At 42.3% G+C, this 18509-nt stretch overlaps 1 protein-coding gene across 7 annotated transcripts in view; it reads left to right on the forward strand.

Moving 5' to 3' along the window:
• RNF10 (ring finger protein 10) overlaps positions 1-18509 on the forward strand; it is a 57817-nt gene that overhangs the window by 26105 nt on the left and 13203 nt on the right. For all 7 annotated transcript variants that reach the window (XM_060401266.1, XM_015101675.4, XM_060401271.1 and 4 more), the window contains 5 exons: positions 8474-8670; positions 13868-14067; positions 15111-15201; positions 17173-17357; positions 17437-17573. In XM_060401266.1, coding sequence (XP_060257249.1) covers positions 8474-8670; positions 13868-14067; positions 15111-15201; positions 17173-17357; positions 17437-17573 — 810 coding nt within the window. The remainder of the gene's footprint in view (positions 1-8473; positions 8671-13867; positions 14068-15110; positions 15202-17172; positions 17358-17436; positions 17574-18509) is intronic.

Raw genomic sequence — 18509 nt, forward strand, 5'->3', positions numbered from 1 at the left:
TTCTGACTATTATTTATTAATATATTCCCTTAGCAAAAAGGAAGGATAGGTCTGTAGCTAAATAGAATTCTTCATAGCATATTCTGCCTTAAGAACATTGCAGCGAAGACCAGTGCTACCACAGCAGATACCACTCAGAGCCTCTTACTCAGTGACTTCTAGGTGGCCACTCTAACAAAACACTAGATTCAAATTCAGCGTAATTCCGTAAAAGGTTTTCTGTAGGATTTCAAAAGCTGATTCAACACTTGATGTACTTTATTCAGCTGGAAATTGTTGAAAGGAACTCTTGAGTTTGAGTACTAGGTTGAAGGAAGAAAAGGGAAAGGTGAAAAGACATAACTTGTCTTTCTGTCACTAAAGTAACAAGAACAAGTTTTTCCGTTTTTAACTATTTAATTCCCTTTTCCGCTTCCCTTTCCCTGCTTGCCATGAGAAAAAAAAAAAAAACTTTGGTTTCTAGTCTCTAAACCATGCCTGTCATAAATGGTTATTTGCTTCCTAGTTACATGATTAATATACTTGAGGTTTTGTTCCAGTGATTGGCTTAAGTTTGTCCTTCATGTACACAGGAAATAAGTCAGTTTGGCTACCAGGATTTACTTGATCTTTCTGGCCAGATTGGCGTACCAGTTTCTTTGCTTTGATTAATTGCTTCAAACAGTCACATAATACTTCTTTTCTTGGCTCTCTTCCTACAGTTTTGTTCCAGTAGGGTTAAGAATGTAGTTCTAAGAATGTTCAACAGTGAATATCCCAGTAATGTGGCCCAGACGAGAGAGGTGGGTTAGAGTTTGGGGAAGGTTGTTTAGAAAGAGCAAAGAAAGCAAAAAAAAGGCAAGAGAGAGACCTGGCTCTCTATGGGCAAACGATGGACCCTGGCCCAGAGCCAGGTTCTTGCTCCATCTTCCTGGGTGGGGGATGGTACTGCCATGGAGGTTAAAGGAAGGTCAGGTATTATGAAGCAGTTATTTTGAGGTTGGCAATATGAAGCACTGTCCTGACCCTCTTCCTCTTCTGGTACCAGAAGCCAGGTGGCTGGTGGTAATCTACCTTGAAGAAAGCCTTTGAGCTGTAAATGGACCTGGAGGTTTAGATGGATTTGAAAATTGAGGTGACCTGAAACCTTCAGTAAACACCATTTAGGGAAGTTACAAGAGTTTGCAAGCTGTAACAGTAGGCTTTCCAAAAAAAAACAGGAAAGACTTTCAAATGACAGTAGTAACTGTGTGCCAGCCACCATGGTAGGCATTTTACAGAAGTTTTCTCTTAATTCTTACACCCAATGAGGAGGGAGGAGAGAGGATTAACCCTGTTTTAACTGATAAGAAAACCAGGGCTTAGAGTGCTTGTCCAAGTAAGTTCCTAGGAAATCCCAGGCAATATTCCTGAATACACTTAGCAGGCGTGTGACTTACTGACATATGCATGTTCCTGGTATCTGCCCCACCCCCTTCCTTTCATTCAGAATGACTAATTTCAGCTGGAGTCAGTTTGTTATCAGTGGATTCTGTAGTAAACCATATGCTGCCCCTCTGGAGGTGCTTGTCAACCACTCTGGATGATGGGTAAGCAGTCTGCTTGTGGCTACAGTATGAATCAGCAGCAGAAATTTCCTGGCTGGTATTCTGACCTCTAGGTTGTGCCACCTGTTACAACTAGGAATGCTGATAATGCCAATTTTTTTCACTGAAAACTTTATGGGTTGTGATTTGGTAATGGGGAAGAAATTGAGATACGCTTCCTTTTACCTGAAGAGACCTTTGTTGGAGGGAAATGTGGAACAGCTGAGACACACCGATTAAGTTTTCAAGTCTCTTGTTGACTCTGGGATCCTGAGTGCTGAATTTGAGCCATTTAACTAATGGTCCGGTTTGGAATGTGTCTCGACAGTAGTTTTTGGCAGTTCTCAGCTCTGGGTATGCATTAGAATCTCCTAAGGACCTTTTTTTTTTAAGTATATGTGGGAATATTCTGTAGCAGTTCTTTCGGATTCTTAGGTCTGGGTTGGGCCCTGACATCCATAGTTTTAAAAGTTTCTGCAGGTGATTTCTCTTATGCAGCCAGGACTGAGAACAACCACTTTGAAATCTAAAACTTTCAACAGAGAATATGTTTGTCCTAGGAGCTTTAGTTTGACTGTTTTCCAAAATCTAAAGCAGATCACCTCATTGCTATCTCCTATCATAGAAGGGAGGCCAAGTTCAACCCCCAAGTTATTCACATGAAGATTCTGGCAAGTTGCCTATAGGACACCTCAAAAACAACACTCTTGAGTTTTATCTCTGGGGCCCAGGCCTGACTGTTCCTTCAATCTTTAGCTCCCTGTAGCCTGGCTCTAGAGATAAGAGCCAGCCTCTCACTATAGATGTCTGACTTCATTGTTGTTGTTCAGTCATTCAGTCGTGTCTGACTTTGCGACCCCATGGACTGCAGCACGCCAGGCTTCCCTGTCCATCTGACTTCATACCTGTAGGTAAATATAAGATGAAAGATTTGGTTTTAGCAACTAAAATCATGAATCTTCATGTGGTCAGTTGTTGAAATGTTTTAGGAGTGAGCAGTTTTCACTGTCGGAGAAGGCAATGGCAGCCCACTCCAGTACTCTTGCCTGGAAAATCCCATGGGTGGAGGAGCCTGGTGGGCTGTAGTCCATAGGGTCGCGAAGAGTCTGACATGACTGAGCGACTTCACTCTCACTTTTCACTTTCATGCATTGGAGAAGGAAATGGCAATCCACTCCAGTACTCTTGCCTGGAGAATCCCAGGGATGGGGGAGCCTGGTGGGTTGCCATCTGTGGGGTCGCACAGAGTCAGACACGACTGAAGCAACTTAGCGGCAGCAGCAGCAGTTTTTACTGTCAGAGAGGAGTTCTGTAAGCGTTACGAAACTTTCCTTCCCAGTGTGGTAACAAGTAGAGAAATGAAAACAGCCCTTCTTCAGAGTGCTAGCTTGCTTTCTTGAGCCCTTACAGTGTAGAACCTGACTTTACCTAAATCTGCACAGTCTAAATTTGTTAAGTTTTGGAAACAACAGGGTCGAATGCCAGGTCATCTGAAATAGTCTTGGATAGTAAGGTTTGGGGAACATATGTCTTCTGTATATGCCTGTCCTCTTCATAAAACCTCACTTATTTTCACGGTAAAGTTAGCTGGAGTTCTATACCCTTGTGAATTCTCTGTTTATTTGAAATGTTACTATGAACTAATTCCATGGGTTGAGAGCAAGGCAAAATTTGTATGAGATTTGAAGCCTCACCTTCTAGGTGTTACTACCGAGGGCCATGTTTGACAGTAACTGTTGCTAACTGCAATAGTAGGTAAAAGTCTAGTTCTTAAATTCTAATTTAAGATTAAACTCTCGTCACTTTCCCTGACTGGGATTAAAAGGTGACAGACAGGAGTGAACCCTAGGCCTGGCAGTGTTTCTTGGACCATCTGTTCTCTGTTTGTAGTGCTGCCGTCTCGCAGGACTGTTCGGTCAGGTTTGAAGAGGATGGCGTACGTCTCATTTATTTTCTGTGTTGCTGGCAAACTGAGTGTGAGGTGGTTGCTTTCAAAATTTGGACTCTGGTTTGTCAGCTACCATTTCCTTTTGTCTGAGGATATGCTTCACTTTGGATTTATTTAGTATGCTGTAAAGAAGCTGGTCATCTTGTTAGAAATAATTTCTTCTAGGTACTTATAGTTACTAAGTACTAATCATTATCCAAATGATTATTATACAGAACAGTAAGACTGTTTTTTTAGTCAGAATCTTAGAGGGTGAGGCCTCAGCACAAGAATCCCTTAAAAGCTCATCTCTGTGATTCCTGCCAACTGTCAGGATTGGATTGAGAACCATTGTATTAGGCCAAAGTGAATAGTTTTGTTTCCCAAAGGTTACTGTCATCAACAGCCTGCTGTGTTGTCTTTGCAGACATGTTTCTATTAATTGTACATTTTAACATAAACAGGATTAAACTATGGGGGGTGAGGATTTGTAGTTTCTGAGGCTCATGCTGGAGTCTTCTTGACGTTGAAATGAACCACCTCCTTAAAGTTTGAGGGTAAGCCTAGTGGATTTCATTAATTGTCCCTCCAACTTCTGTTTTCTCTGTTTCTGTTAAATTAAAAGAAAAAAATTATTGAAGTATAGATGACTTAGAATGTTTCAGGTGCACGGCAAGGTGGTTCAGTTATACAAACACACATGTTATTTTTTAAAATTATTTTCCATCATGGGTTGTTACAAGATATTGACTGTAGTTCCCTATGCTATATAGTAAAGCTTTGTTGCATATCTATTTTTTAATTAGTAATCTAGCATTCTATTCATACTAAAACAAGTGGAGTCAAATGTCATAACTTTTTTAGTTAGGCAAAAATTGGTAAGTTTTCTAAAGTATATATATTATACATATTTATATATGTATATACAAAAGCTTTTCTACTACACTTGATAAAGGCTTGAGAAAAAACAGAAAAAGAGAGAGAGAAATTGAAGAACATAAACTAAATGAAATGGGAGCACTGAATATGAAATAGAAAAATGAAACAAATTAGATAAAAGTAAAACATCATTATGTAGTCCAGTTTAAACATGACTGCTCACTAGAAACATATCTGGAGCTCTGGAGAAAAAAGCAGTACCTGAGCGTTAGTATTTTTCAAAAGTTTTCAAGAAAATTCTGAATCAGTTTTCACAATCAATAGCTAGAGAAAAAATGAGAGATAATTACAGTTGCAGGCCATAATGAGAACATGATTAACTTAACAGTATAATTACCTACAACTTGGAGGGGGCCAAGCAGAGTGCTGTGGTAAGTGGGAGTGCATACATGCGCATGTTTGCATCCACCCAGTTGGTCTGTGTCTTTTGGTTGGTGCATTTAGTCCATTTACATTTAAGGTATTTATATTATATTATATATGTGTATGATCCTATTACCGTTTCCTTAATTGTTTGGGGTTTATTTTCTGTAGGTCTTTTCCTTCTTTTTTGTTTCCTGCCTAGAGAAGTTCCTTGAGCGTCTGTTGGAAAACTGGTTTGGTGGTGCTGACTTCTCTTAACTTTTGCTTGTCTGGAAAGCTTTTGATTTCTCCATCAAATCTGAAGGAGAGTCTTGCGGGGTGGAGTCTTTTTGGTTGTAGGTTCTTCCCTTTCATCACTTTAAATGTATCCCACCATTCTCATCTGATTTGTAGAGTTTCTCTTGAGAAATCAGCTGATAGCCTGATGGGAGTTTATGTTGTTTATAGCTTTTCCCTTGTTGCTTTTAGTATTTTATCTCTATCTTTGATTTTTGTCAGTTTGATTTCTTTGTGTCTCCATGTGTTCCTCCTTGGGTTTATACTGCATGGGACTCTCTATACTTCCTGGACTTGGTTGACTATTTCCTTTCCCATGTTCGGGAAGTTTTCAGCTCTTATCTCTTCAGATATTTTCTCAGATCCTTTCTCTTCTCTTCCTGGGACCCCTATAATGTGAATGTTGGTGCGTTTAATGTTGTCCCAGAGGTCTCTTAGGCTGTCTTCATTTCTTTTCATTCTTTTTTCTATATTCTGTTCTGTGGCAGTGATTTCCACCATTCTGTCCTCCGGGTCATTTATCCATTCTGCCCCAGTTACTCTGCTGTTGATTCCTTGTAGTGTATTATTCATCTCTTTGATCTTTAGTTCTTCTAGGTCTTTGGTAAACATTTCTCATATCTTAATCTTTGTCTCTATTCTTTTCCCGAGATCCTGGATTATCTTCACTCTCATTATTCTGAATTCTTTTTCTAGAAGGTTGCCTATCTCCACTTCATTTAGTTGTTTTTCTGGAGTTTTATCTTATCCCTTCTTCTGGGACATAACTTTCTGCTTTTTCATCATAATTAACTTTCTGTAATATGGTTTTTGTTTTAGCTCCTGTGAGATGGTGCTTCTTGCTTCTTCTGTCTGCCCTCTGATGGATGAGGCTAAGAGGCTTGTGTAACCTTCCTGATGGGCGAGGGACTGGTGATGGGAAAAACTGGGTCTTGCTCTGGTGGGTAGGGCCTTGCTAAATAAAGCTTTAATTCAATTATCTGTTGATTGGTGGGGTTGCACTCCTTCCCAGGTAGTTGTTCGGCCTGAGGCAACCCAGCCCTGCGGTCAGCGGGCTCTACGGGTTAATGGCAAACTCCAAGAAGGTTTACTCCAGGGGGGACCTTCCAGTGCCCCTGTCCCTGTGGTGAGCCCCTGCCAACCCATGCTCCACAGGAGGCCCTCCAACACTAGCAGGTAGTTCTGGCTCAGTCTCCTGTGGGGTAACTGCTCCTCTCCTCTGAGTCTTGGTCAGTGCAAAATTTTGTTTCTGCCCTCTGATACTGGAGTCTCTGTTTCCGACAGTCGTGTGGGAGTCCTATAATCAAATGCTGCTGGCCTGCAAGGTCAGATTTCCTGGGGATTCCCAGTTCCTTTGCCGGATCCCCAGACTGAGAAGCCTGACTTGGGGTTCAGAATCTTCACAGCACTGCGAGAACTTCTTTGTTATTACTGTTTTCCAGTCTGTGGGTCACCCACCCATAGGTACATATGGGATTTGAGTTTATCGTGATTGTGCCCCTCCTACCGTCTCACTGTGGCTTCTTCTTTGTCTTTGGACGTGGGGTATCTTTTTTTGGTGGGTTCCAGCGTCCCCCTGTTGATGGTTGTTCAACAGCTAATTGCCGTTTGGTGCTCTTGCCAGGGAAGAGGAATGCACGTCCTTCTGCTCCACCATCTTGAACCAGAAGTCCTGCGTTTGCTTTTAAAGCCATTGAATTAGTGTGCAGAATTGATTTGGTCAGATCTCTACGTTGAAATAAGGCAAACTGGAGTGCGTATTAAAGGGACAAGAAAAAATTAGTCTTTTTTTTTTTTTGGTCCAAAGACTAATCTGGGTTCCTTCTACCTTTATCCACCTTTTCTTACTTGGTGTGGTTCTCAGGTTTTATTTTGCCCCCCTTTAAGCTGGTAAACTTTGGCACATGTTAACTGTGTCTGGCCAGGGTTCTTTGTTCAATTTGAGATGAAATAATCTATGCAGTTCAGCTCCCCAGTAGAAAAAAATGGGGCAAAAAATACAAATGAAGTCTTTACACAAAATACAAACGGTTAATAGAAAAAATGTTTGCTGCTAGTCTTCAGAAATTCACGTTTAAAACAAATTAGTTTGACCTTTGAATTTAGCAAAGTTTATCCAACTCAGTATTATAGTGTAGTAAGATATTCTCTTTTGTAGTGTTGTTAGAATATAAATAAACTGGTATGGTGATTCTAGAAAGCAACTTGAGTTTGTAAAAGGCTTTATGATCGTACTTCATCTGCTAATTCTGCTTTGAGACTTTGACATAATCATGTGCACAGGTCTGTGTATGAAGAGGCTCCCAATACTGTTGATGGCATCATGGTAAAAGAATCCACTTGCCCTGCAGGAGATGCCAGAGATGTGGGTTCAATCCCTGAGTCAGGTCCCTTGGAGAAGGAAATGGCAACCTACTCCAGTATTCTTGTCTGGAAAATTCCATGAACAGAGGAGCCTGGCGAGCTACAGTCTATGGGGTCACAAAGAGTTGCAGTCAAAAGCTACAAAGCAAATTGGTTATGTTATGTATGTATGTATGTAAGCATACAGTAGGTACAGTGTGGCCATTAATCTTGCTTTTGAAGCCTAGGGCTGCATGAAATAGCTCATGGGTTAATAAGTGGAAGACACTATATCTTATATGCTTATCATTTTATGGAAGTGTGTGATGAGTGTATAAAATGGAGACTAAAAGGAAATTAAACACTATAGTTTGGTATTCTGTGGGCACTGGCAAATTTTTTCCTTCTGAATTCCAAAATTGAACATATGTTCTGGTAACTGGAGAAGAAAAAGCAGGAAGCAGTTTTTAAGAGGATATAACTTAGGCTGATATACTGTTAGAGTCCTTCGTTTATGAATTTAGTAGCCTCTCAGTTTGACCTTTAAAACATTATGTAATTATTGTTTTGTTTTTGTGCCTCTGGAATATATATGTGCTGGAAACTAGACCACACCATTGCAGTATAGGATCTAGCTGTGCTGCAGTAATTTAAGAAGAATGGTTTTTTTCCTGCCTCTGGATAAAGTACTTTTTCCTGATATAGACAGACTTTTTCCTGTTCCTTTTCTATTACTGTGTCTGAATGGACTTTTGCAAGAGCAGTGGTTAAGCTCTGTTATAAAGAAAGACATTGTGAACTGAGTCTACGGCTTTGATCTGTAGTGTGTCCCTTATGAGGGAGGGACCCTTTAGGCTTCATTAAAATAAAAAAGGAAATCCACCTTACTGTGTAATGTCTTGTCCAAAGCACTAATGGTCTGGGCCAACCCAGATTTCTTGGAGGTCATGGAAGGGCCCGTTTACCCTTGTTTAAACACAATTTCGTTGGGAGGTGGAGGGTAATTGGCCAAGTATGTGTATCGTTTCTTAACTAATTTTTTCACATTTATTGCTTTCAGATGGAAAGAACTCAAGTGGATCCAAGCGTTACAATCGCAAACGTGAACCTTCCTACCCCAAAAATGAAAATTTTATCAACCAGTCCCGTCGCTCCAATTCACAGAAAAGCAAAACTTTTAATAAGATGCCTCCTCAAAGGGGCGGCGGCAGCAGCAAACTCTTTAGCTCTTCTTTTAATGGTGGAAGACGAGATGAGGTATGGAATTTTAGAATGTCCTTTCTAGAGCATGAGAAGCATGAGGTCTGACTCCCCGGCCCCCAGTTTATTAGTGGTTGGAGAAGATGTGGAGCAAGAGGTCCCCACTTCTCAGACTGTCTGAGTAGTTGAAGAGCCAGAGGAGCAGTCTTGAGTAGTTGAGGGTTAACTTGCTTTGGAACTTTGCCTCCTTTCTTCTCTTAAAGATTATGAAAATTTCCTTAGAGGAAGAAGACATTATAATCATGGATTGTGAGACATTGTAGCAAATTTGTTGTTGTTGCTCAGTGCCCCAGTGGTGTCCGACTCTTTGTGACTGCATGGCCTTCAGCACGCCAGGCTTCCCTGTCCTCCACCATCTCCCGGAGTTTGGCCAAGTTCACGTTCATTGCATGGTGATGCCATCCAGCCATCTCATCCTCTGATGTGCTCTGTAGCAAGTTTAGGGTACCTTAATTTGTATCAACCTTTTATTACTACTCTTGATTTGTAGGTACCCTTTGGAATATTTAGATAATAAAATAGCATTACTTAATGACATTAATTTGCCATATGAAGTGAAGTGAAAGTGTGGCGGTTGACCCTTTGCGACCTCATGAACTAAAGTCCACCAGGCTCTTCTGTCCATGGAATTCTCCAGGCAGGAATACTGGAGTGGGTAGCCATTCCCTTCTTCAGAGGATCTTCCATGACCTAGGGGTTGAAACTGAGTCTCCTGCATTGCAGGTGGTTTCTTTACCATCTGAACCATGTATAGTATCTAGCAGTCCCAGGTATCTAGGAGTTCCTTAGATATCTTCTGAAAGTGCATGAAGACTTATGTACAAGGGGGTTCACTGCCACATTGTAATTGCATGATTTAGGAAACAGCCTAACTGCTATCAAAGTTAAATATATTATTGGTTAAATATATTATCCTGCTGTTCCATACTGTGTGTCATACATAACATTCCATACTGTGTAGCTGGTATAGAATAAGATTTAATGGATGCACTCATGGGATAATTCATTCATTCACCAGAGATTTATTCCTTACTAACTGTGCACTAAATACCATTTAGAGCTTGAAATACAACATTGGGTGGGGTTTATATTTTAGTTTGGGGAGACAGATCGTCTTGTAATAAATATAATGGTAAGTGCTTATTAAATTGAAGAACAGTAGACTGAGAGGGAGAGGGATAGAGAGTATTAAAGACATGTTTTAGGAGGTGAGTGAGGAAAGCTGCCCTGAGGATTCTGAGTCCTGAGGGAAGCCAGGAGCACACAGTGCAGTTTTGAGGAAGGGTGTGTTAGGCAGCGAGTTTACATGCGCATAGGACCAGAGGCGGTAGCATTTCTGCTGCGTTCAAGGCAAAGCAGGCAGGCTGCCGTGGATGGGGAAGTGGAAATGAAGCCAGAAAGGGAGAGAGGGGCCAGATCACATGGGCCCTCGAAGGACATTGGCTTTTGTTCAGAGAGATGGGAAGCTGTTGGCTTCAGAAGAGAAGTAAGGTAACGAACGTGCCCTTGAGTTTAAAGGGGAGAGTGGGAACAGGGAGACTGGTTAGGAGCTTATTAAGGTATCCCTGGTTCTAGTGATTGAAACAGAGTGATAATGATTAGAGATGAGTAGACGAGATATTTGCAGAAAGAGCCAGCAGAATTTTTAAATAGACTAGATGTGGGGTCTGAGCAGAGAAATAGTGACTAATGTTTTTGACAGGAGCCCAATTCAGGTACCATGTGCTGAAATGGGGGCAGTTTCAAGAGGTACAAGTTTTGGGCTGGGGAGGAAACACGGGGTGTTGAGATAAAGAACTTCATTTAGAAGTGTTGTCTATTGGATCTCTAAGTATAGCTAGGCTCTTAGTAACTGAGTCTAGAGTTCGAGGAGAAGACCTTGGCTAGAGAGCTGACCAGGTACACTTGGTGTTTGCAGCTGTGAAACTAAGTGTGATCACGAAGGAGTGAGTGTTGCAAAAACGGAGTGGATTCAAGGACTGAGCCTGGAGTCAGATGATAAGGAACTTGCAAAACAGGAGAAAGAGAACTAAAAACCGTTTGGAGAAAGTGATCAGTTTTTGTCTTGTGCTTCTAGGCTAGGTAAGAAGATTGAGTTGGAAAGCTGACCATTAGATTTGGAAATATGACGGTGGATTAGGTTGTTGGCCTTATGCTGCTTTGGTGGAGTGAAAGTGAAGTCGCTTAGTCGTGTCCGACTCTTTGCGACCCCATGGACTGTAGCCTACCAGGCTCCTCCCTCCATGGGATTCTCCAGGCAAAAGTACTGGAGTGGGTTGCCATTTCCTTCTCCAGGGGATCTTCCCGGCCCAGGGATCGAACCTGGGTCTCCCGCATTCCAGGCAGACACTTTAACCTCTGAGCCAACAGGGAAGCTTGGTGGAGTGGGCGAGGACAAAAACCTGATTGACATAGATTTAGAGAGAATGGGAAGAAGAAAGAGCAAGTTTAGATAATTACTTTCTAGTGGTTTTGCTCTTGTAGGGGACCAGAGAGGTGAGGCAGTGGCTTCAGGGGAATGTGAGCACAAAAGAGACTTTAAGGTTCAAGAAATTGCAGCATACGTCTGCTCAGGGAATTGTTCTGGTGAGAGGGAAAAGGTGATGGAGAGAAAAGGGAGAGAGTTGCTGAAAGCAAGGAATTGGCTTAAGAGCTTCCCCAGTTCATCCACAGTAATAGAGGAAGGCAGGTGACTGGAAAGAAGGCCTAGGAGTTCTGTAATTGTTCTTACTGTGTCAGAGGCATATCAAAGAGGAGCTGAGAGAGAAGGTTTGGAAACCTGAGGACTGGAGGAGTCGTGTCGGGGACCAGGGGGAATCAGTGGAGCACAGAAGTGTAATTGGATTGTAGTGTGACTGCTGGGCCGCACAAAAGTCTGCTTTACTGAGGCTGGTTGGCATGGTGTGGTTGGCACAGCACAGCTTCAGCCGTGTTTACTTGCTCTGATGCTGGTGTGGATTAATCAGGGGTAAGTTTCGCCAGATGAGTACAGTCATCAAAGAGAATGGGGCAATGGATCGTGAAATCAGAGCCAAGGAAAAAAACTTTGGGGAGAAGGGGATTGGATCACTGGTTTGGAGATCCCAGTGGAGGTGAAATTGTTGTGAGAATCAGAACTAACAGAAACAAGCGGGAAAGGAGTGAGATTCTGGTAGAGTGCTCAAAGCTATGATGGTGGAAGAGGTGGAATTGTTACCACCACGGTCTGGACTGTAGAGCAGTGCCGTCCAGTTGAGATGCTAAGCCATTGGGGGAGGGGAGGGAGGGAGGCTCAAGAGGGAAGAGGTAGCTGTATACTTACGGATGATTCATGTTGTTGTACAGGAGAAACCAACACAACATTTTAGAGCAATTGTCCTCCAGTGCAAAAAAAAATGAAAGGCTAAATAAGCCACATATGTAACAGCTTTCTAGTTGCCACAGTAAAACAGTAAAAACAGTGAAATTAATGTTAATATAGGTAATCCCATATAGCTAAAATGCTGTTTCACAATGTGGTACTGGCCACATACCAAATGCTCAGTAGCCAACGTGCCTGGATAGCAGTGGCTGCTTCATCGGACAGTCCAGCTCTAGGTGGGGTGCTCATGGGAGTGTGTAGCAGAGGTAGGGTAGAGGGTAAGCAGACCAGAGGAGAAGATGTCAAGGAACCGAGAGGCGACAGGTTGGAAGTTGCAATCAGGAGTTATGATGGGCAGTGTCAGAGACGGGGGGCCAGTTAGAGTAAAAAGATGAAGTTAGAGGATGAGAATGTGGGGGGTTTTGTTGAGTGAACACAAGCTCTTAACCAAGTTTGGGGCATTGGAGTAGAAGACTGATTAGGGGAAGTGGAGCCAATTGGAGATGAGAATCTAGGGAGTAAGAGATAAGGGATGACCAGGAAGTCCTGTGCTTCCTGTGGTGAGTTACATCAACAGTGATGGGGTGGAGGTGTGTGTGTGTGTGGAGTGTTGATTCCGAAGATATATTGTTACTATAAGAGCTTGTCTGACTATATCTTGTGCTGCTGTATTCAATCATAAAGGTCATATGCTCTGATTCCATAAGCATAAAAGATCTCAAGAGGGTATATTGGTTGCCTCTGGAATGGAAGGTATCTTTGTGTCCTATCTTGTACTCTTTAGATTTCTTTATCACGTATGTGCAAGTGCTGCATATATACTAATAAGCAGCAAAACCCTTAAATTTGAATTTCCTTTGATTCAATAATTCCTACTATACATTCAAAAGAAATAATCGTAGGCACTCAAATATTTGTGCACAAAGATCTGTCAAGTGTATTTATTGTAGCATTATTTTGTTAGCACTGGAAAAGCCATGAACAGTCTGCATCCGATACTAAAGCATAATAGGAGACTCATGTAATGGTATATAGTCTTGTAAGGCAACTGTTTACTAGGATTTAGTGACAGGGGCAAGTGCTTTTGAAATTTAAGTGGAAAAGTGGGGTTAGAAAATGCACTGACTGACTCAAAGCAGGTACCTGTACCACTTCAGTCTGGGAATGTCAAGTGGACTGAAAAAGCCCCAGCATGATAAAGATTCCATCCCTGCCTGCAGTGGCATTTCTCATAGCTGGTTTCTTGTTAAACTGTTTTGGAATGTGCTGATTGGATTTATTTCTGGACACAGAGCTAGTCTGCCTACGTGCTCTAATTCTGTCAGTTTTAATTAACAGTGAATAGCAGTGTGTGTCTTAGATGGGAGGTCTCTGGCAAGATCCTGAAGCCTTTGGTAGTTAGCAGCTGCCTGCAGGCCGCCTCCAGAGTGTAGTTCCACAGACTCAATGTTGGCCAGAAAAAGACCAGGGAGCAAGTAACTAGCAAGAGTGAAAGTATCGGAGTCTTGTGGGACGGTGGAAGCATTAATCCAGTAAGTAAATCTCTGTGCTTCGAGATAGCTAGAGGAGTTCATGCTGGGTTTTGTCATGTAATGGTTAATTGCCACTTAGGGTAGACTAAATAGTTTATAAGTATCTGTAATTGTGTGTTAGAGGCTCTTTTTTTCCACCCCTGTCTAGATCTTGGGTGGCCTTTTCATTACCCCTCCTAGGAAGATTGTTTACTAAATAAAAGCCTGTGTTTTACTTAGCTCATAGTTTAAGCCGTGTAGGAGGAGGGGTGCTGGCTTCTACTGTCATGTAGCAAGTGTCATCCTAACTGGAAATCCTCTGCTTTGCTCTCATTCTCTCTAGGTAGCAGAGGCTCAACGGGCAGAGTTTAGCCCTGCCCAGTTCTCTGGTCCGAAGAAGATCAACCTGAACCACTTGTTGAATTTCACTTTTGAACCCCGTGGCCAGGCTGGTCATTTCGAAGGCAGCGGACATGGCAGCTGGGGAAAAAGGAACAAGTGGGGGCATAAGCCTTTTAATAAGGAACTCTTTTTGCAAGCCAAGTGAGTACCTCTACTCTTAGGAGGGGAGTGAAATTGAGCCTCTGGGTGTTTGTGGTACTGAGAGGCTTCCTTTAAGCAACTGTGGGAGAGGTGGAAAGGGAGTTGATTGCTCCCTCTCTTTCTCACCTGGTCTTGAAAACACAGATGTGTTTCAAGCGTGTGTTCTTGGTGTTTAAAAGAATATAATACTTAAATAAATTAATGCTTTAGTATTGTGATGAGGTAGTAAAAATGTTTCCTTTGGAATTGAATCCAGATTTGAATCTTATTTTGGCTTTAGACCTTGGGTAACTTACCTAACCACTTTGCGATTCAGTTGTTCCTCTTACATATAAAGGAGGAGGAATTACTTAAGGGAGAATTGAATGCCACGCTGGAGTGTTTGGCATGCATTTGTTCAAATACTGATTCTCTTTTATTTTCCTCTTGTGTGACCTTAGTTCATGTAAAGTTTGACCTTGGGTCTAGACTGAAGTAACCATTTAGTATTTTATGTAAAAAACTGGTGGGAGTTTCTGGTGGTATAGTGGTTAGGATTCTGGGCTTTCAGTGACGTGGCCTGGGTTAAATCCCTGATTGGGGAACTGAGATATCCCCAAGCCACACTGCATGGCCCCCCCAAAAACCCAAACAAACAACAACAAAAAGTCCTGGTACTCAGATGACTGAGTGGGGACAGTCTTTGCTGCTGCCTTGAAGACTGGAGGTTTCTGGTGGTGAGGAAGGACATCTGGCTTCCTTCTTGCTGATGGAGCCACTGTCTGGGCTAATTTTAGTTCAAGGGGAGGGCCTGCAGGCAGCTTGGCTGGGCCTGGGAGCAAGGAAACTTGAGTTCATGGATTTGGACTCCTACCCGCTGAGTCTTTGAATTCCCTCCAAAGCCAGGACTTGGAACTCAGGCTGAAGTTCTAGTTCAGTGCCTCACAAACCCTGGCTGCTAATTCCTGCGTTTGATTTCTAAGTGAAGAGATGGTGACTTTCTGCTGAGGGCTTGTTGGTGATTTCTGACAGTCTGCCTCTTTCTTGTCTCTCCCTGTTTCTAGCTGCCAGTTTGTGGTGTCTGAAGACCAAGACTACACAGTTCATTTTGCTGATCCTGATACCTTAGTCAACTGGGACTTTGTGGAACAAGTGGTGAGTAGTTCAGCTCAACTTATGAGCTGAGAGTGGCAGAGTGAACTCAAGAGCGGGACCGTGGTGAAAGCAGCTTTTGGCTGAGTTTGCTGCTGATCCAGCTTTCTGTCTGGCCTTACTGTGGGCATTTTCCAGAGATCACTGCTGGTTTTGTCTAAAGTTGATTTTCTGCTAATTGGCTCCTGCAGGACTAGGCATTGGAGGGTAATAGGGTAATAGAGTCCTGTCTGCTACTTCCTCTCCTCTGGGAAGACATAAGCAGGGGAATAGAGAACTCCGGTTATCCTCCTGACCCTGCATGGGCTCATAGGATGTACACTGCTTCATTGGTAGCCATGTGTAGTCATCAGTATGAGATTTGGCCTTGGCCTTGTGACAGGTGAAATGAGCCCCACAGCTGTACTTCTGTCCAAGCTACTGCTGCATTTGTCTTCTCTTGAAGTTACAGCCTCTGGGTATCCCTTTGTTACTCGTAGTTATATGATGTAGAATACCTTTCAAAGTGATAGACTCTAAGGCCTGCACTCTCATTACTGTGAAAATTCATAAAATCATCTGAAAGTGACATGGAAAGCCTATGAAACTTAAGTTCTATATGCATTGGTTTAGGGAAAAAACAGACATAATGTGGAAGTCTCACTGACTCCTGTTGGAAGTTCAGTTCAGTCACTCAGTCGTGTCTGACTCTTTGCAACCCCATGAATCGCAGCATGCCAGGCCTCCCTGTCCATCACCAACTCCCGGAGTTCACTCAAACTCATGTCCATCGAGTCAGTGATGCCATCCATCCATCTCATCCTCTGTTGTCCCCTTTTCCTCCTGCTCCCAATCCCTCCCAGCATCAGTCTTTTCCAATGAGTCAGCTTTTCACATAAGGTGGCCAGAGTACTGGAGCTTCAGCTTTAGCATCATTCCCTCCAAAGAACACCCAGGACTGATCTCCTTCAGAATGGACTGGTTGGATCTCCTTGCAGTCCAAGGGACTCTAAGGAATCTTCTCCAGCACCACAGTTCAAAAGCATCAATTCTTCGGCGCTCAGCTTTCTTCACAATCCAACTCTCATATCCATACATGACCACTGGAAAAACCATAGCCTTGACTAGATGGACCTTTGTTGGCAAAGTAATGTCTCTGCTTTTGAATATGCTGTCTAGGTTGGTCATAACTTTTCTTCCAAGGAGTAAGCGTCTTTTAATTTCATGGCTGCAGTCACCATCTACAGTGATTTTGGAGCCCAAAAAAATAAAGTCTGACACTGTTTCCACTGTTCCCCCATCTATTTCCCATGAAGTCATGGGACCAGATGCCATGATCTTAGTTTTCTGAATGTTGAGCTTTAAGCCAGCTTTTTCACTTTCCTCTTTCACTTTCATCTTTCACTTTCATCAAGAGGCTTTTTAGTTCCTCTTCACTTTCTGCCATAACTGGTACATTACTTCTAGACCCTTTTCATGCATGTGTGTGTGCGTGCGCGTGAGTCACTCAGTTGTGTCCAGTTCTTTGTGATTCCATGGACTGTAGCCCACCAGGCTCCTCTCTCTGGGATTCTTCAGGCAAGAACACTGGAGTGGGTTGCCATTCCCTTCTCCAGGGGATCTTTCTGACCCAGGGATCAAACCCAGGTTTCCTGCATTGCAGGCAGATTCTTTCCCATCTTAGCCACCAGGGTATCCTGCCTTTATGTATGTGTACATATAAGTCTTCTTTTGTTAATGGGATCTATATTGATTGTCATTTTTTCCTTTTGATGCCAAACCCCGAAAATACCTGTTATATGGTGGTTTTATTGTGTTATTATTTTGGTTTCCTTAATGATTTGCTTGAGGTGCTCTTTGCATATACCTGCACTGTTGAACAGTATTATGAAGATGTGTTAGAGATGTGTAGGGATGAGGAGGGGGATGGAAGAGGCTTTGACAGTCCCTAGTCCATTCTGAAAGCAGTTTAACCTGTGGTGACGTTTGTTTCAGCGCATTTGTAGCCATGAAGTGCCATCTTGCCCAATATGCCTATATCCACCTACTGCAGCCAAGATAACCCGTTGTGGACACATCTTCTGCTGGGCATGCATCCTGCACTATCTTTCACTGAGTGAGAAGACCTGGAGTAAATGTCCCATCTGTTACAGTTCTGTGCATAAGAAGGATCTAAAGAGGTAAGATGGAGGTGTTTACTAAATTAGACCTCAGTCTGCCAACTGCTTGCCCTTCTACATATGAATGTCCATGTTACAGTGTTGTTGCCACAGAGTCACGTCAGTATGTTGTTGGCGATACCATTACAATGCAGCTGATGAAGAGGGAGAAAGGGGTGTTGGTGGCCTTGCCCAAATCTAAGTGGATGAATGTAGACCATCCTATTCATCTTGGAGGTGAGTTTGGTTAATTTGAGGAACACATAATGGTGGGTATATCCGTTAAGGCTACTTGAGTATGTCTTTCTACTGTCATAACTGAGCCTTTAAGGTAGCCATTTCTAGCATTTCCAAATTAGACATAGGATTCCAGTAGGTTGGGGGTGAAGTTTGCAGAAACTGATTTAACTCTTGATTTTGAGTTCAGTTCATTTGTGAAATGAAAAATTAAAATACACATTATAAGGCTTTGTTGAGTAGTATCTAGTGCTGTGCCCAGTTTGGGGGGGATTCCACAGTCAGCCAGTCTTGACACCCGTCATCAAGGAACTCGGTAGTCTAATTGAAGAGACAGACTGGTAGCCAGGCATTTGGACCTAGAGTGTGGTCAGTGCTTAACGGTAGGGAAGTGCAAGGGGTTGTATTCTCTGTATTCCAATGGAGATGAGCATTAAAGTGACATTTCAGTTTTGGGCAAAAGAGGATTTTCAATAAATGGTATTGAAACAATTGACTCTTATGGAAAAAAATTAGATCCCTATCTCATAACATTCATAAAAATCAATTCCTGATGGATTGAAAAATCAAGAATAACAAAATTCAAAACTTTTAAAGGAAAATATAGGAAAATATCTTTATAAGTCCTTGGGGTTTTACCTGGGAAGGTGTTTGAACCAAGCTGAAACCATCAATGCTATAAAATAAAAGATTGATAAATTTGATTTTATGAGAATTAAGATTCAGCAAAACTCCTTAAAGTCAACAGGTGATAAATACGGGAAGATTTGCACATTTAAAATACTGATTAATGTCTAGAACATACAGATGTTCTATAAGTTAACAGTCTAGTAGAAGAATAGGCTGAGCCTGTGGCAAAGTATTTCCCAGGAGAGGATATCTGAATAACCTCCCAAGTATCTACAGAGGTTTAACTTTGCCTAGAGTTACACAAAT

The sequence above is a fragment of the Ovis aries genome, chromosome 17 (assembly GCF_016772045.2).
Source record: "Ovis aries strain OAR_USU_Benz2616 breed Rambouillet chromosome 17, ARS-UI_Ramb_v3.0, whole genome shotgun sequence".
In the NCBI taxonomy this organism is placed as follows: domain Eukaryota; kingdom Metazoa; phylum Chordata; class Mammalia; order Artiodactyla; family Bovidae; genus Ovis; species Ovis aries.